The following is an 18,563-nucleotide window of genomic DNA, read 5'->3' as shown; positions in this document are numbered from 1 at the left end:
TCCTGCCCAAGGTCGAGGAGTGGCAGTGGAATTTGAAGGAGCAAGGAAAGACTTGGCGCAGCACACTGCTGGGGGCACAGACGGTGACTCAAGCCTGTGAACAAAAGTTAGCTGTGAATGTCGGAAGGACATCTCCTCAGGCTGCAGGACCCCGTTCAGGGTAAGCAGAGGAAACATCAGTTTTAGAAAGGATGCACAGAGGATGGAGTTTTTAGAAACATTTCCGGCCTTGAGATGTTAAATATCCTTTAAAAAAAAAACGAGGTTATTTATGGATTGTTTTAATCTCCACTGTCACACAAGTTTTTTTTATGGATATATGTATTGGATTATGCATTTATGCAAAGAGGACTGCACTGCACAGTCCATGACTACCGACAGTTTCGGCTGGAAAGGCTCCTGGTAGCAACGAGAGAGTGTGGAGCCAACCCGGACCATCACAGTCATATGATATCCTATATTGTTTCTATGCTGACCAAGACAAATGGACTTTATAAAAATTCACTGCGTGACTGGATAATGCTTCATATCCCACATGTTTTACTGAATTTAGAAAACCTGCCTTTAGTTGTTATACACGGGTAACTTGGAATCATCTGTGTGAGGCTTTAATGCTCAGCTATACTGTATTAACTGAACAATTTAATGCATAATTTCAAATAACAAAAGTGTATTCGGCCTTAGAAACATTCTTCCTATTGCATGGCACTATTCCAGTTTACTGGGACTACACACAATCATTATAACTTTATGTGCTATTTCATATAAATGATAGACTGCAATCTATAAAGAAAATTCTTGGACTTTAACATGGATTACACAGACGGACAACACAAAATAATGGACAAGGCTTTGAACTTTAAAAAGAGGTGGCTAGTACTACTCCAAACTCCATGCTACTTTGAGCAAAACTCTTAAGTTGTCAGTGCTACAAACGTAAAATAATAATTGTTGTACAACTGTAAATTACCTTAACAGTGTGCTAATAGAAATGTGTAAATGGCAAAACATCTCTCTTACAAAAACATATATGAACACCACGTAAAAGTAACTGCAATCTTAATGGGAAATCACTTTGAGATATACAGCATGTAAGCGGTAGACATGACAAGAATAATTTATCATTGTCCAAATAAAATATGTTAATCTCAGCATTAATTAAAAAAAAAGCAAAACTTAAGTTCATATTGCCAAAAGCTACCAAAGGGTAGATTGGGTCGTTTCACATATGAGAATATAAACGGCAAAGCCTCTCTATATGAAAAATAAAAATCTGACCTTGGCAGAGTCTACATCAGATCTTTCTCCTTGCAGCTGCAGCCAGATTGGCTCCCTGCTTTTTCTGTAAGTAGTGGAGGGCATGACATCCACCAACTGCTCCTCCTCTGGATCCTCGTCGACAGTTTGTCTTTGGTGGATATTCAAAGTGACCAAGAAGATTGACTCCACCTGAGGCTTGTAAGTGAAGATGGTCTGCTGGGATGCAGCGGGAGCTGTAAAATCATCAGTGATGCATTGCAGCCTCGGATCAGGTGTAAATCGATCCGGGTTTTGTAAAAAGATCTTGCCATCCTGGTTAAAATATTCGTTCATTATTCCGAAAGTATTTCCAACCGTCAACAGCAAGGCTTAGGGCAGATACATCCATATAGTGCAGCGCACAGTTCAATAGAGGCGGATGTGAAAGTGAACTGCATCCATTTGAAATGTTTAAATGCTGTCAGGTTCAGCCGTATTTTTGAAACCGAAAGCACATGGGCATCAAAGCCTGCATTAGCGTAAATTAGAAAAAAGATGTCCGGTAAATCCTCACAAAATTATAAATCCATCCAGAGCTGAAGTTTTAATCCGGTTTGTAGGACAAGACAAACAAAACTGAAAACCTTGATGAGGAAACGCGTTCCGATTTAAGAAACCAGACGGAAGCATAAAGGTTAAAAGGTAAAAAGATCAGGTTTAAAACAACCACAACCAATTATTTAAAAACTTATTTAAAACACCGATAAGACAAGAACTTAGTGAGTTTTTTTACTGCCCGCAGAACAAGAAAACAAACTTTAATGTACAGGGAAAACTGAAAAATGCGGCAGGTTGGGCCAAGCTTATCCGAGGGTTGCTGGTCGTTGAAAGTGCGCACCTGGTTGGTGAGTGAGGCCGCCGAGAGGCGCCAGTCACGGAGGTTCTCCCTTCGCCGTTCAAAGACGAACACAGCCTTGGAAGATAACCAGAATTAAGAATAACAAAAAAATTAAACGAATTAATAAGTGATTACTATAAAGTAACTTACAAGCCGATGACTTACTTGTCAAATATTAAGTGTGGACCACGATACTACAAGAAAGAAGCGTCATGAACGTGCATGTGCTGCCGAGTTCAACTGAACTGAAATACTGTACAGCCGGACACAGCTTACCTTTTCGGTTACGGCCAAAATACGGAAAGGGTTAGCGCGCTGCAAACGGACTTTAAAGACGCTCAAAACCGGGCTGATAAACTGAATTAGTCATATACGTAAAAGGAATAAAATAGAAAACGAAAAAAGAAAGCGAGTCGGAGGCGAGCACTGGCCCTTTGCACTGCATTGCCCTGCGCTGTCCCTCCGTTACAATGGAAGCACCCAGTCCTCGAAGCGACTTCACATTGTTTGTTGTTCTTCTCGTCACCAATGCAGCCAGCACAGCTATACACCAGCGTACTCCTTCCACGGCAGGTTTCCTTACTGAGTAGACGCCACCGAAAGTAAATAAAGCTCCTTGAAACGAGTCCAACTCTGGCCTTCTTGTTTTCGTTTTTTCTTTCTCGTTTACTTAAGAATACGCGGAAACTTGCAGCTCCTGACTTAACCATTCGCGTTAGTCACTTTGAGGGGAATTCCAGTGACGTCACGGCGAGGGGCAGGGTTGGAAGTTCCTGACTCTCGAAATGTTGTTGCTGCCGCCGAGCTAACCACAGAGCTTGCCACACTTCTCGAGCAGCCGCAGTAGTATCAGTGATATCAGTCACATTTTGGCCGTCACGTACTCCTGTGAGTGCTTTTGCCATAGGAGCTTCTGTATCACTATGCCATTTTTTTGTAGCGAAAGTACTTTACTCGATGAGTGGGCCCATCATGTGGTGAGGGGAGTTTGATCTCATGGAATTGTGATCATTCTGAACAGATGGCCATAACGATACATACTGTAGTTTCCATGTATGCCCTTTAAATTATACTTTAAGCTTTCTTTCTAGATTTCATCCAATCTTTTAATTAAGTGCTTATTTCATTATATACAGTTAGGTCCATAAATATTTGGACAGAGACAACTTTTTCTAATTTTGGTTCTGTACATTACCACAATGAATTTTAAATGAAACAACTCAGACGCAATTGGTGCAGACTTTCAGCTTTAATTCAGTGGGGTGAACAAAACAATTGCATAAAAATGTGAGGAAACTAAAGCATTTTTTGAACACAATCCCTTCATTTCAGGGGCTCAAAAGTAATTGGACAATTGACTCAAAGGCTATTTCATGGGCAGGTGTGGGCAAGTCTGTCGTTATGTCATTATCAATTAAGCAGATAAAAGGCCTGGAGTTGATTTGAGGTGTGGTGCTTGCATGTGGAAGATTTTGCTGTGAACAGACAACATGCGGTCAAAGGAGCTCTCCATGCAGGTGAAAGAAACCATCCTTAAGCTGCGAAAACAGAAAAAACACATCTGAGAAATTGCTACAATATTACGAGTGGCAAAATCTACAGTTTGGTACATCCTGAGAAAGAAAGCAAGCACTGGTGAATTCAGCAACACAAAAAGACTTGGACGTCCACGGAAGACAACAGTGGTGGATGATCGCAGAATCATTTCCATGGTGAAGAGAAACCCCTTCACAACAGCCAACCAAGTGAACAACACTCTCCAGGGGGTAGGCATATCGATATCCAAGTCTACCATAAAGAGAAGACTGCATGAAAGTAAATACAGAGGGTGCACTGCAAGGTGCAAGCCACTCATAAGCCTCAAGAATAGAAAGGCTAGATTGGACTTTGCTAAAGAACATCTTAAAAAAGCCAGCACAGTTCTGGAAAAACATTCTTTGGACAGATGAAACCAAGATCAACCTCTACCAGAATGATGGCAGGAAAAAAGTATGGAGAAGGCATGGAACAGCTCATTATCCAAAACATACCACATCATCTGTAAAACTCGGTGGAGGCAGTGTGATGGCTTGGGTGTGCATGGCTGCCAGTGGCACTGGGACGCTAGTGTTTATTGATGATGTGACACAGGACAGAAGCAGCCGAATGAATTCTGAGGTGTTCAGAGACATACTGTCTGCTCAAATCCAGCTAAATGCAGTCAAATTGATTGGGCGGTGTTTCATGATACAGATGGACAATGACCCAAAACATACAGGCAAAGCAACCCAGGAGTTTATTAAAGCAAAGAAGTGGAAAATTCTTGAATGGCCAAGTCAGTCACCTGATCTTAACCCAATTGAGCAGGCATTTCACTTGTTGAAGACTAAACTTCAGACAGAAAGGCCCACAAACAAACAGCAACTGAAAGCCACTGCAGTAAAGGCCTGGCAGAGCATTAAAAAGGAGGAAACTCAGCATCTGGTGATGTTCATGAGTTCAAGACTTCAGGCTGTCACTGCCAGCAAATGGTTTTCAACCAAGTATAAGAAATGAACATTTTATTTCCAGTTATTTCATTTGTCCAATTACTTTTGAGCCCCTGAAATGAAGGGATTGTGTTAAAAAATGCTTTAGTTGCTTCACATTTTTATTCAATCGTTTTGTTCACCCCACTGAATTAAAGCTGAAAGTCTACACTTCAACTGCATTAATTGTGGTAATGTACCGAACCAAAATTAGAAAAAAGTTGTCTCTGTCCAAATATTTATGGACCTAACTGTAGTTGTGAGGAACTGAAGACAATCTTAGATGATATTTCGGCCTTGCAAGATGCACATTATAGCCAGGCCATCAAAATATACACTCACTCACATTTGGTCAGTCTAACTCCACCAATCAAGTTGATATCTTTCCTCAGAGATGAAACCTGAGCAAACCCATATTAGCATGGAAAGCATGCAAACCTCACAGAGACGGTACTTGGGTTGTCATTTAAACCCAGGACCCTGGAGCTGTGAGTAGTGCAGGTGCTCGGTGGTTGAAAACCACACACGCGTCTTTCGTAGTGAAAATTGAGGTGCATGCAAGTGCCGAAAAAATCTAAAAGTGCATGCTTCCACCATCTAGTGGCTGTGGTTGAGTGTGAGCAGAATGTACTGCTCAATGCACACACATGGGTCTTTCGTTTATACAGTCATATGAAAAAGTTTGGGAACCCCTCTTAATTCTTTGGATTTTTGTTTATCATTGGCTGAGCTTTGAAAGTAGTAACTTTAGTTATATTAGTATAATCAAAAAATATTGTCTTCATAACATCTGAGCCAGAGTGAGCAAAAACAAAATGCACAAGAGAATCTGCAGTACTGCGGAAGGTGTTGTTCAGACCCCAGACTTAGCCTTACAAGCCCATCTTTGGAATGTGGGGGAAACAAACAGAGTGCCTGGAGAGCACCCACACAGACACATCTATATATCTTCCAGTTATCTGTTCATTGCAGACTTCATACTGTGCTTTCATGAGTGAATGTGGATATTTGCATTAGTGTGTGCTTTGACATATTGCTTTTTATTTTTAATGCCTGCCTTATTCCCAGTACTACTCATGCTGTATAGTGCTGGCTTTGCAAGATCGTGTACTGTATAGTGAATTAATTGTTGCATTAATCAACAATTACATCTAAGAAACTGCTATTCTCTTAAAGTTACACTTAACTTGCCTATAGTTTTAAGTTTACTATGTACAAATATCATTTAATTGTTTTTTTTCTCATTAGGCAGTTTGAAAGTGTTACAGAAATGATATGTAAAAGGGGAAATTTAACAAAAGTAGCAAAAGACAAATAAGCTCCATATTACATTGTAAAGTTGCTTGATGACCTATTGTTTAAGTAAAACAGTTGAAAAGTTATACTAAAACACATAAATCCAGCACAGATGAATAAGTACAATGTGAAGTCACAGAGTGACATTCTGCATTTAAGAAACAATTGTTTCTTGCCTTTGAAAAACACATTCAAGTTAAAAAGTACAAATGCTACACAAATGAATGGATGGAGATTCATTATTTGCCATTTGTTGGGAGGCCTGCTTCACTTTTAATGACCTTTGATATGTTTTTCTGAAAATAATCGATCTTAGTGAATGACGAACAAGATAACAAACGGCAAGAATAAAAAAACAAACAAATTTTGAGAGTGTTTCATGAAGCCCTTCATTGCATGACTTTTAATGAATGAGTTTAAAATACTTCTTTGTTGGCCATTCCCTAGCATTCATGTTTTAAAAGACTGTCAATTACAATCCCACATAAAGTATTTCAATGGTCAAATATATGTTGTTACACCAGACATGTGTAAGTGTAAAAAAAAAAACAATAAAAAAATCAACCAAAACACAGCAAAAAGCACAAAATAAAGCAATTGAAATTTTGACTAATAAGTACAATTAACTTAACCTATTAATCAAAAATCTTTAAATATCTTCAACATGTAACATGCCTTGTAATAAAGAACAGTTGTGAGCAACAATAAGAAAAGTAAGAAACACTTCAAAAAGGAGAAGTTAAAACAATTTATATAAGAGATAGCAAAAAAAAAAAAGTTTTGTCTTCCAAGGTTCATGGAAGCATTCAAAACTTGTGCAGGCGCCATAATCACATCTTCCACATGCCCAACGTGCACTCTAGAACAGTGTGTTTGATTTGGTGTGTGGTGTTCTACCTCTTCTCAGCCGCGGTTTGTGGATTCAACCCTTGAGTTAACAGGTGTTTGCAAAGAGGACACCCACTGTCCCCCAGTAAAGCAGCAAATGCACCATCCATTGCCGTCTGACACACTCGAGAGTTGGACCAGTTATAAGCATCATGTATACTCCTAGGTCACTTGGCCACAATGTCTAAAAAAAACCCAGAAGGGTGGTTACATATCACCTGGACATTTAGCATTGAGATCCCTGTACTGGTGTAGATGGAATTCACAAGGCTGGGAGCATCAAAAGGGATGAATGTTCTATCCACTGCACCTACTATGCCAGGTATGCCTGCAATGGCATTAAATCTAATTTTAGTGTCATGCAAGCCATTGTAATATTATTATTATTATTATTATTTACTTATTTGGCTGACACCTTTATCAAAGGTGACTTATGATATTTGAGATATAATTGGTTGCATTTCTTTTGTTTTTCCAATTGGAGCAGAGGCAGGTTAAGTGACTTGCTCATGGTCACACAGTGTTAGTAGCAAAATATGACCCTACAACTTCAGGGTTTATTTCATGCATTGTGTATTATTAATGTGGACACTGCATGAACAGATTTAGACACAGTAGACTTGCTGAGGCCATGTGCATCACCAACAGGCAGCAGGATATCCAGTGGTGACGTAGAAATGGAGAGCTGTCAGCAGCTGCACAGTGAGACCGTTTGCCAAATTCCAGTATGTTCTTCTTTCCCATTCTTCCTGCACCAGACCTTGGAGGGTTAGTATTTCATCCCTGAGCAGCCATTACGTCCCTATTTGTTGATGAATACTGAGTTGTTCCTAGGTATTCAAGTTCCCCCCTGAAAAAAAGCATTTAGACCGGTGACTTGACTTCTTCGACAGCGCTGTCTGAAATGGTGTCTCAGGGTCAGTTGCGAAATTCATTGGATGGCTGCCATTGTCATGGTTGGTACTAAGAGGTGAATCACCTTCTAAATTTTAAAGGATGTGACTTGATGAGTTAGCAAGTTTGATTAGTTAACTCATGATGTTCTCAAATTGTCTATAGGTGTTAAAGTTGCAAAGAGCCCATTTTGCACTAATCTATATTAATATTGCAACATTGACCTATTATTATTATTGTTATTGTTGTTGCTGTTATTATTACATTGTCCAAATAAGAGAAACACTGTGGTTTTGTGATCTACTTAGGCAATCTCTGCAGCAGAATCACAGGCAAAAGTTCAAATAAAGAACATCACTGCAAATAATGAATGGGTCGGTTCACGTGACATTAAGTGTTTAATTCAGTTTTGAAGGGTTTTGGGAAATACTCAGTAGCTAACAAACAATCTTAAGCACAAAATAATGAACTACTTGATGTTAAAGCATTAAAAAACTTTTAGGAAACACACCCCTGGTCGACAATAGCTTACCAGGATTGTTTTTCTCATGCTTTGGCATCACCTTTTTCTTCTATTTGCACCGATATTTTGTGTTTTGTTGTCCTTTGGCACCTCAAAATTGGTTTATGGCAACAGTGCCCATTGCTTACCCAAGTCATAGAAGTCACATGACATGGGATGACATTAAACTGCAACTATAAAAAATGCCAGCTCCCATGGAAGAACCTAAACTTTGACTAATCTTCAAATAAAGTTCTAACTTTGGAGAGGCTAAACGAATTTCTAAGCACCGATTTATCATGTAGGAGTTTGGTTTTGACTTGCTTTGTTCCTCTTTTTGTATTTTATAATTATTTTGGTTTAATTTTTCTGACTCATGTGACTGACTCTTATTTCATCAACTTTTTAGAATCCCTGTCGCTCAAGATAAAAATTCTGTTCTTGACACCTAGTTTAGTATACTACAGTATATGAGTTGTTCCATTCTTACACTTGATAATTAGAGACAGGGTGGATAAGCTTATTCAGGGAAAAGATGAATGTTTGCTTCCAGCCATTGTGTTTTCTGCATCTCTCCTTATAGTTTTGCCTTAGACTTTAACAAGTATTATTTTTTGCAGAAGCCTTCTTTTTTCATTATGTAAAAGAAATATTTCAGCTTCAGTTTAGTTCTGATTGATTTCAATGTGTGTAATCAGTTTTTCCAGAATGTTTAATAAACAATATATAATAGTGGTAGTAGTATTGTAGCAAGTGCAAAGTACAGTGAAATTCTTACTTGCTTGCCTGACCAGAATGCAACATGCTGCCACCATCTGACATTATGATAAAATGGAATTCATTAAATGGCAGAGCTTCATTTTAATTAGCAGAAAGTACTAATCAACTTACCTGATAGACTCCTTACTAGTGATGCACCCAAAGGAAAATTCTTAACTGAAGTAAGACTTCTTCTCCTAGGTTGGGTTCAGTCATTGGCACAGTAGATCTTAGGGCTTTGTGACCCCCTGGGCCACTCAGAAGGATTCCAGAGTACATCCTACTAAAAGGCTTTTGGAATGTGACGTACAGGCCTAGTGAGGGTGGAAAGAGAAAGGGGGATTCATTTTTACATTAAAATTCACATCCAGGTATAGTATTGGTCAAAGCCTGTTCACAAGTGTCTGAATGTACATATCAGAGAAACTTGTTAAGGGTACATTTCGCACAAACATTAGGAAGTTTTTCTTTATACAAAGAACACGGGGACTCAGTTGGAAACTTGTTAAGGGTAAATTTCTCACAAAAATAGGACATTTTTCTTTACACAGACAATCGTAGACACTTGGAATAAGCTACCAAGTAGTGTGGTAGACAGTAAGACTTTAGGGACTTTCAAAACTCGACTTGATGTTTTTTTATAAGAAATAAGTGGATAGGACTGGCTAGCTTTGTTGGGCTGAATCCTCTGTTCTCGTCTAGACTGTTCTAATGTTCTAATGTTCAGAGTAGTCAGGAGTTTATTTTGGGATTACAAAGATTAAGATTAAAGTCCATCTAGGCACTATTTGCTATGTCAGATTTTGCAGAGCTGTCACCTGGTTAATTCAGTTCAACTCAGATGTTAGTTAAGCTCAGCAACTCCAGTGCTGTAACTGTTCTCCTAGAATGAAAAAGGAGGACTGGTTTTCTGCTACAACAGGACCAGCATTTACATCTTTCTTAACTCTGTCATTTTAGCGGAGAAGGGTTTGAAGGCCACTGAAGGATTTGCAAGAAATGTCTTTATCTTAAAATGAATATGTGCATCACTGCACACAAGTGTAGTGTGTGAATATATATCAGCTTGTTGAAGTAGCAGAGCACGTCATCGACGTGGGAACTTGTGTGACTACCAAAAGCAAAGATGAAAGGCTCCTCCTCAAATATTGAGTGATACACCATGGAGAATACTTTGGAAGAAATAACATTCTGCAAAAACAAATATCTGGTACCTGTCTGTTAAAACTGTCGGACACCAAGACACCTTAACTTCATTTCCTTCTTTGTATATCTGTCTACCTATCAGTGGACTGAGCAAATGATGGATAGGTTTGTCCACACTTTTGTAATGCAGAATCGGCATGTGTTTGTCTGACGTGTTGTAAACATGTTATAAAAGTTATGTTTTCACAAAATCTATGATTTTTTTAAGAGTTGTTGTCACTGCCATAATTAGAAAGTTAGTTTTGATGAAACCCATTTTGACTACACAATAGAAGTGCTTTATAATCGCTTAGAGAGCATACCAGTTTCAACTTTCAGTGCGCTGCCCCATTAAATTTGACATGCTTACATATAAAAGTTTTTCTGTAATGTAGTAAACCTGCACATGATTCAATAACAGTGGCTGTTCTGATAGGGCAAGTACCTGCATAGCAACTAATCAGAAGAACTGCACTGAACCCCTCCTCTGTCAGTGCTAGTGTTTGATTATGGTACATTTAAGTGACTAATCTGTAGGCCAATGTCCTCTTCATGTTTTAGGCTTGTCAAAGAGTTCTACAGTTTAATGGTTTCTTTTTTTTTAAAGTAGGCAAATTAAAGAGTGCTGTGATGGCCTGTTTGGGTACAATAGAATATACAGTGTATGCTGCACACAGTGAGTCAGTTGATCTATCTTTAGGTTCACCTCAACCCCCCCCCCCCCTTCCCCCTCCTGACACCAAACTTCCCCCATCACTTTTTGGTAGAGAGTTGCGGAGCAAGCAATTTGCCTGGTTGTACTTACGGAGATTTTTTTAGCCTTGTGCAGCTAGCATAGCAGTTGTCTGCTGGGATGGTTTGCCTGTTGAACAGGGCTTGGCGGTAGCAGAGGAACACTGAATTAAAACTATCTTGGGACAGCCATGTGTCCAGCTTAAACTGGGTATAATACACAAGATCATCAAAACTTTCATCACACACATTTGTCTATCTATCCATTCATGTTTCTTACCACTGCTGCATTGTGGCATGCCTCTGAAATGTCCAGTTGCCAAGAAAGTACTGTAAATAATTTGGCATATATTGAGTGTGTGTGGTCTCCTGTTACGGGCTTGTTCACCATCTGGATTTGATTGCTGACTTGCGCTCAGCCCAGAAGAGGTGGGTATTGTCTCCCCCAAACATGTTATTGGACTAAGCAGGTCCAATTCTGTGTTATAAATAATGACAACACCATTGTATTTTATGATTTAAATTGTGTTGTGTATTGTTATGGAGTGTACAATCATCATTTTGGGACTGCAAGCACAAGAATTCAAAGCAAACTGCAATCTGCCTTATCTGCGGGGTGCTCAGACATGCTGTGTATATAAACTTGCATTTTTACTTTGCTATTCTTACATGCAGAATATTTTACTCATTAGGTACTGCTCAACATATGTCTTGATTTATACATTGGCATGCATGTATATCAAAGGATCACCTTCTGGGTAGGCAATGCCACACTGGGACAACAGGGGGCACTGTCACTGACAGTCCAGTCTTATTTTGGTTACCTCACAGTGCCCAATGAAGTTAATTGTGACAGAGAAGCTCCACTCCTTGTGGCCCAGACTGTAGAGCCACGACCTGTAAGGAGCTCCCCTAAAGCCTGACTAAACATTTAAAGAGCTGTTTCCAGGCTGATTCCTAGTCGATTGCCTATATTTCAGTTTTGAGCCCACGGGTGCCTGTTTCTTTGGCTCTGAAAACTATTTTTTGTATTGTGCATTAAACAGGGCGGCCTGGTTGGCGCCCCTACTTTTGTTTGGGATTCAGTCAGATCTGTCCGACAGCCCACAATATGCATCAAACTGACCAGTTTAGTCTATAATCATGAGCCAGAGAAGATGCAGGTATGCCACAAAAGAATTGAGAAGTGTAAGCACAAGGCGGCGCCAGAGAGCCCAAAACCCCAGACGCAGCAATACACCGCACGTTAATAGAATAAAATAAAGGATTTTTATTCTTATCCCAGGCACTTTCCACAATCCTCTCCAAAAAACAAGCCACAATTACACAATAAATGATTAATAACCAACAATTCTTCCTCCTTCTCCACCGTCGCTGAGTTTTACCCACTGCATCCCGACTCTGACTTGTCCATGTCTGGCAGCAGGCTTCCTTTTATTCCAGACCCGGAAATTCTTCTGGGGTCATGCCATGTCTTCCGGGATGCACTTCTGGGCAATAAAGAAAGTAGGTAGGTCCCCCCTGACAGGGCTGCACTTTCAGATTCCAATTGCCATGTACCCCTGCGGGTGTCCCAACTGGGTTGCCATATGTTGGCCACTGCCACCTGGAGTATGGGGAATGGAACCTCTCCCAGATCTTAGCCACTCATAAAGCTATTTTCTCGTCCAGCTGGCCATCCCATTTGTCCTTCAATTTTGGCCTCCCGTCCAGGTAATAACACATCCTCATTCCGTTCTTCTCCTACAGAGGACATAAACAGATTTTGTGACTGACAAAAATAAGACACATCATGCAAAATCATTTTTTTTAGCAAAGTTATTAGTCATTAGCCAAATATCACTGAGTAACAGAGCAACATCATGGGTCTGAAACCTCCTGTGGGCATATTGGCATAAAGGACAGATGTTGATGGGTGATATTTTGTAAGTGTTATGAAGACCACAAGAAGTCTTTGTTGAGGTCTTGTTATATAAGAGTAAATGAGTAATAGATGCATTTTTGCAGTACCTACACCAAAGTGTTACCAAATAAGATAACAGAATGAACAGCTAACACACTTTGCTCAATGGAAATCTGTTCATAACATCTGATTGATGGGTTGCTGGAATTTGTCAAGTTGTCTGTCCTTTGGACCTTTTCTTCTGACTTAATCAAGTAAACTGAGAAGACAATAAAAGCGCCTGCATTTTCATTATTACTGTTGTAGCAGATGATGTGCTTTTTTTGTGTATTAGCAGCTGTTTGATTGAAAAATGTAAGCAGAATTAAAAGCCAATCTCAGTGCTTTTTTCTCAGATATTTGGGTATTTTGCTCTTCTCTGCCAATACCAAGCATGCAAAATACTGAGTCTGGACTTATGCTTGTGCTAGAGAAAATTGCTTTTTTATATTTTAACAAAAACTATAGGAGAAGGAAAGAAAAATAGTTATCGTGCTTGATGTGATTTTGTATGTTGGCTTGAGGCCTTCGTAGGGATAGGCCCCCTCATACAAGGAATGCTGATTGTTTGGCGTGAGCTTCAAAATGAAGCCTTTTATACCGTAGTTTGTGCATTTGTCTATGGCCTTGAGCCTGACTCTCCTTTTGTTTGCATATCATGCTGTTTGTTTGTCTTTCTGGCCATGAAACTTGTTTTTGGAATCAAAGTATAACTTTTTCCAGCTTATATGGTACTTAATCTCTGCTCTCAAGAGAAAAATAAAATAAGCAGTTTATAAAGAATAAACAAATTGTTTTGCCACACAAATATTTTATTTTTTTAGTGTTTAAGTCTATTAAGTTTTTAACAAATAATACAAAATTAAACTAATTGTCAGGAGTACCAGTGGAGTTGCTTTCAAAAACTGTCTGATCAGCTGAAAGTAAAGTTAAAAATGTATTAATATTGGCATATGAATTGGGTAAACACACCCTTATACAGTGCAGGGAGAAGCTGAGTGACGTTGTCCACAGTTTGACAGTATATGTGAATTTCCCCTTGGGATTAATAAAGTATCTATCTATCTATCTATCTATCTATCTATCTATCTATCTATCTATCTATCTATCTATCTATCTATCTATCTATCTATCTATCTATCTATCTATCTATCTATCTATCTATCTATCTATCTATCTATCTATCTATCTATCTATAACCACAGTAACTGCACACGTTAGAATCTTTCTGTCAAAAAAGATAAAGAGAGCACTTCTTCTTTGTGGTGACTGGCTTGTACGCTATGGCTATCAGAGGTTTTAACATAAGCAGATGTCACTACACCAAAAGATGAAAGAGCAACAACAAAACAAAAGTACAAATCAAACTCAAAGTCAGTAGCCAAGCAGAGAAACAAATCTTCTCCCCCGATGAGTCTTTCCTTTTATTAAGATGCCCACCAAGACCACATTACATCAGAAACATGCACACAGGCCTTTTAATGAGGAGCATAATAGCAACTAATCGTCCAATCAATGATACTTGATGACATTGTAACTGTGCAACTCTACAAAAACAACAAAATAATAATAATTTTCATTTTAATTCCAGAAAAGAGGTGCAATTACAAAATAACATAAGAGTGTGCAGAAACTGTTTCATTCAAACAACTTCAAAGGATGATTTTACATGACTAATACAGTATTCACAAAACAATTAGGAATATGAGGAACATAATGACGGCTGCATGGTGGCTGACAGATACTTTATTAAATCTTTAGGTCATTAAATATAGAGTGGTCCAGATCTAACTATGTATCTTTTAATGCAATGCAATGCAAAAATTGCATAATTAGATCTGGACCACCCTGTAGATTTGACCTGGGGCAAACTTCTTGCAGACCACATAAGTTTTGGCCCAGACACCATTGTGAACACACATATACACACACATGTACACACATATATACACATGTCACACACTTTAACAGACAAAATTCTTCATCCCCTGCTGGCCAATGTACTCCATTTCCCTTCTCATTCTCATACATGTTAAGTCAGTTCATTCTTATCAAATTAATATCTACATGAGATCAGGAATCTTCACGTGTTTGTTGCACTGAAATTGGTCTCGATGTTATTGTTGCATTCATTTCAATTATTATTGTTTATGAAAATCCACAATGGTTGTACCAAATCATGTAACTTTTATGGATTAGCTAGTAAGTGATATTCAAAATTCACATTGCAAGTTAACTAACTTTAGTTAGCGAAAATGTCTGTCAGAAATTCTCAAGAGGAGTATGAATACCAGAAATCATCATTTCAGTGATGAATGGACAGAAAAGTTTATCTTTCTATTGTCATCACTTGGAAATGCTCACCTGACCTGTCTTATCCGCAATGAAACAATTACCAGCATAAAAGAGCACAATGTCAGGTGCCGCTATCCTCAGAAAGCACAGCACTTTCAATAAAACTTATACACAACATTGAGGGCTGACACAGGGCTAAATTTCATTTTTGTGTGTGTTGGGGCTATTTCACCCAATGTAACAACAAATGGAGGTATTGTATTGGTAAGAACATTAGAACAATCTAGAAGTGAACAGGCCATTCAGCCCAAAAAAAGCATGCCAGTCCTATCTACTTAATTCTTCTAAAAAAAACATCAAGTCTAATTTTGAAAGTCCCCAAAGTCCTACCATCTACCACAATACTTGGTAGCTCATGTCATGTGTCTATGATTGTCTGTGTAAATAAAAATGTCCTATTTTTGTGAGAAATTTAACCTTAACAAGTTTCCAACTGTGTCCCCGTGTTCTTGATGAACTCATTTTAGAGTAACAGTCTCGATCCACTGTACTAATTCCCTTCATAATTTTAAACACTTCAATCATGTCACCTCTTAATCTTCTTTTGCTTAAACTCTAAAGGCTCAGCTCTTTTAATCTTTCCTCATAACTCATCCCCTGTAGCCCTGGAATGAGCCTTATTGCTCTTCTCTGAACATTTTCTAGCACTGCTATGTCCTTTTTGTAGCCTGGAGACCAAAACTGCACACAGTAATCCAGATGAGGCCTCACCAGTGTGTTATAAAAGTTCAGCAGAACATCCTGTGACTTGTACTCCACACATCAAGGCGCTATATAACCTGACATTCTGTTAGCCTTCTTAATGGCTTCTGAACACTGTCAGGAAGTCGATAGCTTAGAGTCCACTATGACTCCTAAATCCTTCGCATAAGGTCTACTCTCGATTTTCTGACTGCCCATTGTGTATTCAAAGCTAACATTTTTACTTCCTATGTGTAAAACTTTACATTTACTGATGTTTAATTTCATCTGCCACAAACCTGCCCAAGCCTGTATGCTGTCCAAGTCCATCTGTAATTATATAACGGATTCCAAATTATCTGCTAATCCACCTAACTTGGTATCATCTGCTTTTTTTATTTGTATTCTTATCCAAATCATTCATATTTATTATGCCTTTTCTCATTTTGCTTGGCTTTTCTCTACATTCATATTTATTAAAAATAATAGTGGCCCCAGGACTGACCCCTGCTGGACACCACTCTTAATGTTAGTCAATTCTGATCAGGTTCCTTACACCTTAACCCTCTGCTTCCTGTGTCTGAGCCAATTTTGCACCCATTTACACACCACACTGTGAACTCCAACTTCTTTTAGATTAATACCAACCTCTCATGTGGGAACCTGTCAAATGCTTTCTGAAAGTCAGGGGGATATCTAGGGTGGATCTAGTCAGGAGGAAACTTAGGGGGATATCTGCATAGCATTTAATGAATGATACATTTATCATAGACCACATTATCTTACCATGTGCAGGCACTAAATTTATTCACTAGTATTTTCTGTTAAGTAACCATAAACAAATGTAAATATTTATCACATAAATATTTAGTATATTTTCAATTACACAGACTCTTTAAAGGTGCTTTTGCAACCAATTAGTTTTGTCAGACAATCACGTTATCAGATTTGTGACATTTCCTAAAGTGAGATTTATGATTGTTTCAGTGTATGGAAGAAAGTTTACTTGCTTAAAAATTCTCACTGATGATTAAAGGATAACTTTGGTATTTTTCAGGTTGAAGTTATTTCTTCTCAAATGTGCTATATATGTATTTACCATGAGAAACTGTGTTCTAAAATTAATTGCTTTTTACAAATTTAAAAAAATATTTTGCCTGCACTGGCGCTTTACATTGTAGTCTATGGGGCACGGATGAAAAGCTTAAAAACTTACCAAATACGTTCATTTCACAAACCAAGGCAGTTGTGAAGTATTGATCTGCATCTTGTCATTACACTCACATTGTAAAATAGTTTATGCAGGTAATTTTCAAACAAAAACCCCAAAATATCTCAAGATCCATCCATTTTAAAAGAAGACCAACCATGCATGTCAGCTCAGCACTCAGTCTCAATGCACAACAACCTTTCATCCCCCCTTTTTCCTCCTGACAGACCAAATCACAGTAAACATTTCCTGCCATATGGTTGGTTTTGTTCTGAAAATTCACATAAGTGAATAAAAAGCGTATCCTTACCCTGAGAAAGACAGTACTTGGAATATGCGATAAAATAATTATTTCCAGATTTGTTATCATAAACATCCATCCTGAATACTGAAGGTGTGGATCAATTCTCAAGAGCTGTCTTGGCTTGAAAAATTGACATATTTGGTAAGTTTTTAAGCTGTTTCCTCCAAGCCCCGTACCCTCCATTGTAAAGCACCAGAGAGGGAAAGATATTTTTTTAGAACTATAAATTTATATAGAACACAATTATGAGTGGCAAATACATACAAGGTGAAACACAAAAATAACTGGATTGGTAAAAAAAAAAAAATTATTGATGAATTACAGCATTCTAAACATTGTCACCTTCTATATACTCCCCCTCCCGATCTTTACACCGCTCCATACGTATCTTCCATTGATTGAAACAGTGCTGGAAGTCTTCTTGCTTCAGGCTCTTCAACAGGCTTGACGTTTCTGTCTTCACTTCATCCATTGAAGAAAGATGTGTTCCCTTCAGGTCACTTTTGATTTTCGGGAACAAGTAAAAATCACAGGGAGCTAAATCGGGTGAATAGGGAGGATGATCGAGGACTGGAATGTTTTTGTCAGTCAAAAACTGCTTTATGGAAAAAGCATTGCGCGCGGGAGAGTTGTTATGTCTCTTTGTTCGATTTTTTTCACCCGACATTGTCATGGCAACACGTGTAGCGATTGCTGTGCAAATGCTGACTGGGCTATTCACAGGATATACCTGACCTGTCGGCAGTTTGAGAGGGCGTGCAGGAGGGGATAGAGTTCTATGATTCATGTCCGGCCAACCTCTAGACGGTTTTCCTGGAAAGCCCCAAGCCCAGTCCAGTTATTTTTGTGTCTCACCTCGTATATACCATATTTGCGAAGAAACAATTTCAACTTGACAAATATCAAACATATCCTTTGATATTTAATGGACAAGTCAAATTATTTCACGTTTTAAATGCCACAAACTCCTGATGTTTTTATATTGCAAATCTCCCCTTTACATTTTTTCCAAACTCAAGGCTATTTCTGTGAATTTGGACTTCTCAGTTGAAACAGAATGTTATTTCTAAATGCCTTTGTTGTGCTGCTTTCAAGGTACTACACATAAGCAATCACACTTTGTTATTGCTTTGCCATTGAACTGGACTGATCATATCTGTTTATTACTCAT

The 18,563-nt window shown here is 38.5% G+C and overlaps 1 protein-coding gene across 1 annotated transcript in view; it reads right to left on the bottom strand.

The window, feature by feature from the left end:
- Positions 1 to 2,909, bottom strand: part of khnyn (KH and NYN domain containing) — a 121,724-nt gene extending 118,815 nt beyond the window's left edge. The window contains exon 1 of the mRNA XM_028793600.2: positions 1,279 to 2,909. Coding sequence (XP_028649433.1) covers positions 1,279 to 1,593 — 315 coding nt within the window. The 5' untranslated portion in view covers positions 1,594 to 2,909. The remainder of the gene's footprint in view (positions 1 to 1,278) is intronic.
- Positions 2,910 to 18,563: the final 15,654 nt, after the last annotated feature.

This window comes from Erpetoichthys calabaricus, chromosome 2 (assembly GCF_900747795.2).
Source record: "Erpetoichthys calabaricus chromosome 2, fErpCal1.3, whole genome shotgun sequence".
Taxonomy (NCBI): domain Eukaryota; kingdom Metazoa; phylum Chordata; class Cladistia; order Polypteriformes; family Polypteridae; genus Erpetoichthys; species Erpetoichthys calabaricus.
The sequence above is the reverse complement of the archived record's forward strand: the minus strand, read 5'-3'. Positions and strand labels throughout refer to the sequence as shown.